General features: G+C 36.5%; 1 protein-coding gene across 1 annotated transcript in view; it reads right to left on the reverse strand.

Annotated features, from left to right (window-relative positions):
* The window catches only part of MALRD1 (MAM and LDL receptor class A domain containing 1), a 694,737-nt gene that overhangs the window by 301,056 nt on the left and 387,681 nt on the right, over positions 1–6,000 (reverse strand). Inside the window, exon 29 of the mRNA XM_011972480.1 lies at positions 159–342. Coding sequence (XP_011827870.1) covers positions 159–342 — 184 coding nt within the window. The remainder of the gene's footprint in view (positions 1–158; positions 343–6,000) is intronic.

Raw genomic sequence — 6,000 nt, forward strand, 5'->3', positions numbered from 1 at the left:
AGAGTTTTAAGTTCACAATTATAAAATTATACCTTTCAATTGATTTTTGTATGTGTACAAAATACAAAACAGTAAAGCATTTTAAACATGTGCAACAAAGATAAAATGGTTAAGATTATAAATGTGCTTCAAAATGGAAGTGCTTTCTGGAAACTTACCAGTTGTGCAGTTTTTAAATTCAATATCATCAATCGCAGCTCCTCCTCCCAGATCTCTTGTTCTGATACCTTGAAATATGACTTCAAAATTCCTTAACTTTCCTAGCAGGATGTTGGCCTTTTGCCAATGATTACCAGGGTTCTGCTTACTTTCTTGCCATACTTTTGATAGTCCTTTCTCTGTCTGAAAGTAAAGAAGTTTGTATGAGGGAAATAATCAAACATGAAAGAAGATGACACAGTGTGGGGTAAAACCCAGTTATTTAGCTCAGAAGCATCTGACCAATAAAAACTGAAACAACAAAGAAGCACTGAATCTGTGAAAGCTGATCTTTACGAATTGAGTCATTCTTGTCAAACCCAAGTCAAACAGAGTCAAGAGGTCAGGGGTCGTGGAAAGCACTCAGGGCATGTAACACTGCTCCAAAAATAAAATTCTCTGCAAACCCAGCTCCTGAAACTGACAGTTGTAACCTGAAATTAGTTGCATCTGACAGATACTGAAAGAATCTGCTGAGACTCTAAAACTAGTTTTACCCATCATGCACCAGTTAGAGCTTGCCAGCTCTGCATAACTTTACCAGTGCCAATGAACTTTCTTTCACAACAATATGGAACATTTCTCTCTCTCTTTTTTTTTTCCTAAAAAACTTTTATTTTAGGTTCAGGGGTACGTGTGCATGTTTGTTATACCGGCAAACTCGTGTCATGGAGGTTGGACGTACAGATTATTTTGTTGATCAAGTACTAAGCATAGTACCAAATAGTTATTTTTACATTACTCCTTTACAAAACCTCCAATCTTCTCTTTGTTCTTCAGATATACTGAAGACCACCTTGTCTGTGTATATGCCCCAAATTGCAATTCTTGCTTCCCTCAAAAAAATTTTTTAGATATTTTAATCTATATTTTATTTGACTTTAACATATCTCTGATAATAACTAAGACATAGTTTATCTCATCCAAACAGAGGCATATTAATCTACTAAAGTACTTCCCAAAAGAAAAACTAGCAGAATTAGCAATACATTTATTTTGGAACTTTTAGAGACACCATTATTATAAATTGCTCTACTCGGATCATGAGGTCAAGAAATTGAGACCATCCTGGCCAACATGGTGAAACCCCATCTCTACTAAAAATACAACATTAGCAGTGTGTGGTGGTGTGCGCCAGTAGTCCCAGCTACTTAGGAGGTTGAAGCAGGAGAATCGCTTGAACCTGGGAGGCAGAGGTTGCCGTGAGCTGAGATCGCACCACTGCACTCCAGCCTGGCAACAGAGTGAGACTCTGTCTCAAAAAATAAATAAAATAAAATAAAATAAAATAAAATAAAATAAAATAAAATAAAATAAATTGCCCTACTCAGTAAAATCTACCTTTCCTTGCATTTACATGAAATTATGGATATTTGATAAAATCTGAACAGTTTACTGAGGCCCTGGGTTTACAGTTTCAGATGTTACTAGCTATCTAAACTTCTATTCATATTGTTTAATTATTCAAGTTGTACCTTCTTCAGAAAGCTTAAATCACTGACACAGGAAAAGAGAAAAGGAGAAATATGTTGGAGAAATCACTTATCCCTGATGGATGTAATAAAGGATTTATGAAGTGAATTGAGAGTGGAGGAAAAGTGATAATTTTAACAGCAATAAGATTTCAAAAATTATATTACATATTATTTTGATTTTCATAAATTCTGTTATAATGTAATTATTATATAAGTAACAACTATAATTGTTTTCACATAAATTTTTTTAATTGAAAAGAACAAATTTATTTTCTAAAAATCTTACATAAACATCAATATCTGAGGTTGGTTAACTAGTAATACAATATTCTAATATGTGAACTGACCCAGTATAATGTAACATGACATAAAATGACATGTAAGCCCAATGACCAAACAAAAATGACAACTTCACTAAAACAGCATATTAACCAGTTGAGCACAGGGCAAGGCTTAGATTGTATACACTGTTCTTTGGTATTCTAGGTCTAGCCCTTTCTGGGAACTAGATGATTTAACAAATCATAATGATGGATATTTGGCAAAGAAAAAAATACACATATATACACAGTATTCCGTTTATAGTTAGTTCCCAATTAATATTCCTTGGTCCTGGGTCACAGCATTTTCATGATGATTCACAAGAAAAACTTTGTCTCTGAAGCTTGTAATCAAAACAGTAGACTAGAGGAGAAGATTTAGGGAAATGGCATACAGAAGTGAAGCAAAATGTTCCAATAGATTTATAGCATACAGGTATGAAATGTGTAATTTACAGATAACCTAAAAAATAAAAGCTAAAGAGGAAAAAACGAAAAGGAATGTCTGAAGAGGGTATACCAAGGAGCTAGACATTCATAACTTCATGTTTTCAGGGAACTAATGCTAATAAATATGTCTGATGCCTTGTTCTGCTGAGGTAGACGAAGATGTTTGATCAAGTGGTTCTTCCCTTGCATGGTTACAGAAAGCACAACTATGCATCAGTTAATCTAAAATTAACTTTGCAAAACAACTAACAGTTTATAGATAGATCATTAACATCCTTAACAAAACAACTACAAATCTGATACCTACAGATTCATGTAACTTCTGTACTGAAAAGGGTGGAAAATTCACACCAAATTAATGGAATTTCATATCTTTTTGATGACTAAAGAAGATAAATCCTTCTCAAGGTTAGTCTTTGACTCTCAGTGATGTCTTACTGATTTGAAATCAAAGGGATGGTTAGTTAAATTAAAAATTAAAGGAAAGGGTGGTCTGTCTGACTTCTAGCAATATTAGAGGTTGGATATTGATAAAAGCCTGTCTTGATTTATAGACTTAATTCACTTTACTAACTTTTCCTTTTTATCTGCCTATGCAGTTTATAAAGCCACTCATTAGCTATGCCAAATCCCCAAAGAATTTTCAACAAATACCATCAAAGAAGAGCATATGATCACACTAATCAAAAAAGGTGAATCATTCCTTAAATCTTACAACTGGTCTTCTAGTAAAAACAAAGAGACAAATAATGTATTCACTGTCATTTTATGTGTTAGAAAAAAAATGAGGGTAAATTATTTTGCAAACCAACCATGGATCAACCTAATGATGATGTATTACAAGACATCATTCTAATACATTAGCTGTTGTTTCATAACATCAAATGTTATCCCTACAATTAACAAAAATATTCATCCTAATGTGCAATGGAGATTTATTTCCTTATCCATTCATTCATTCATTCATTCATTCATTCATTCATTCATTCATTCCTTTATTCAGCAAACTTTCTATGCTCACACAGTGCCAGGTACTAAGTTAGATGCCAGGCACAAAAACGTGAAAAGACAGGGAGCCTATCTTGGAGATGTAATAATTTAACACAGGAAAAAGAGTCATTAAAAAAAAAACTACTATAAAAGCGCTCGCGCTTGCACGTGCTCTCTCTCTCTCTCTCTCTCTCAATCTGTGTCTGTATTACTAACAGACAAACTTTTTAAAAAGTGATTATGTAGTCAGTTCCCAAATTTTATTCCACGTTTGTCGTTACTTCACCTATTTACTTAATATCCTGATTTAAATTCGTTTTAAATTGTGAAAGTGAAAAATCTCTCACTCCCAACTCGTAACTTTCCCTCTGCCAAAGGACTTCTCTCTTGCATTTATATAGATTTTAATCTCAATACCCAGAGGAAATAAGCCTATGAAAAGTGATTAACCACATTAATAATAAAAAATAGACATTAATACAAAAATGGTTAGAGATATTGAAGAATTACTTTCTTCTTCTAATTTAACCTTTTTCCAAATTTTGAATTGATTCCTCACACGTATGCACATGGACATTTATCTCAGATATTGCATATTTATTTTATAGTGTGTTTGTCTTCATACTTTACACCAGTCTTTCTTTCTTGGGCTGTGCAAAGTAAGGCAATAAGAAACACTAAAAAGATCGAACCACTTCAAATTTTACAAACATATTAATAGACAGATCTACTTGGAAGTTCCATTTCATATGTTTGAAGGGAATATACAAATTTTTCCCAAATAACTAGCCATTTTTTCTAAACCATTTAAATAATACCTCTTTTTTTTTCCAACTGACATCTTTATCATACTTTGAATCTGTTTCTAGAGTTTTCACTATTTAATAAAGGTAAATAAATACAAGAATTTTTTTCCTGCATTTCCAACTGAGGTACCGGGTTGATCTCACTGGGGCTTGTTGGACAGTGAGTGCAGCCCACAGAGTGTGAGCCAAAGCAGGGCGGGGCATCGCCTCACCCAGGAAGTGCAAGGGTTCGGGGAATTCCCTTTCCTAGCCAAATTGGGACACTCCCACCCTAATCCACGCATTTCCAACAGTCTCAGCAAACGGCACACCAGGAGATTATATCCCGTGCCTGGCTCGGAGGATCCTATGCCCATGGAGCCTAGCTCACTGCTACCACAGCAGTCTGAGATCAACTATAAGGCAGCAGCGAGGCTGGGGGAGGGGCGCCTGCCACTGCTGAAGCTTGAGTAGGTAAACAAAATGGCTGGGAAGCTGGAACTGGGTGGAGCCCACTGCAGCTCAAGGAGGCCTGCCTGCTTCTGTAGACTCCACCTCTTGGGGCAGGGCATAGCTGAACAAAAGGCAGGAGAAACTTCTGCAGACTTAAACGTCCCTGTCTGACAGCTTTGAAGAGAGTAGTGATTCTCCCAGCATAGAATTTGAGATCTGAGAACAGACAGATTGCCTCCTCAAGTGGGTCCCTGACCCCCGAGTAGCCTAACAGAGAGACACCTCCCAGTAGGGGCTGACTGACACCTCATACACCTGGGTGCCCTTCTGAGATGAAGCTTCCAGAGGAAGGATCAGGCAGCAATATTTGCTGTTCTGCAGCCTCTGCTGGTGATAACCAGGCAAACAGGGTCTGGAGTGGACTTCCAGGAAACTCCAACAGATCTGCAGCTGTAGGTGCTGACTATTAGAAGGAAAACTAACAAACAGAAAGGACATCCACACCAAAACCCCATCTGTACATCACCATCATCAAAGACCAAAGGTAGATAAAAGCACAAAGATGGGGAGAAACCAGAGCAGAAAAGCTGAAAATTCTAAAAATCAGAACACCTCTTCTCCTCCAAAGGAATGCAGCTCCTTGCCAGCAATGGAACAAAGCTAGATGGAGAATGACTTTGACAAGTTGACAGAAGTAGGCTTCAGATGATTGGTAATAACAAACTTCTCCGAGCTAAAAGAGGATGTTCAAACGCATCTCAAAGAAGCTAAAAACCTTGAAAAAAAGATGAGACAAATGGCTGACTACAATAAACAGCCTAGAAAAGACCTTAAATAACCTGATGGAACAGAAAACCATGGCACGAGAGCTACGTGATGCATGCAAAAGCTTTAGTAGCTGATTTGATCAAGTGGAAGAAAGGGTATCAGTGATTGAAGATCAAATGAATAAAATGAAGTGAGAAGAGAAGTTTAGAGAAAAAAGAGTAAAATAAATGAACAAAGCCTCCAAGAAACATGGGACTATGTGAAAAGACCAAATCTACTTTGATTGGTGTATCTGAAAGTAACAGGGAGAATGGAACCAAGTTGGAAAACACTTCAGGATATTATCCAGGAGAATTTCACCAATCTAGCAAGGCAGGCCAACATTCAAATTCAAGAAATACAGAGAGTGCCACAAAGATACTCCTCAAGAAGAGCAACTCCAAGACACGTAATTGTCAGATTCACCAAAGTTGAAATGAAGGAAAAAAATATTAAGGACAGTCAGAGAAAAAATTCGGGTTACCCACAAAGGGAAGCCCACCAGACTAACAGTGGATCTCT

Source organism: Mandrillus leucophaeus, unplaced genomic scaffold (genome assembly GCF_000951045.1).
Source record: "Mandrillus leucophaeus isolate KB7577 unplaced genomic scaffold, Mleu.le_1.0 Scaffold1295, whole genome shotgun sequence".
Taxonomy (NCBI): Eukaryota; Metazoa; Chordata; class Mammalia; order Primates; family Cercopithecidae; genus Mandrillus; species Mandrillus leucophaeus.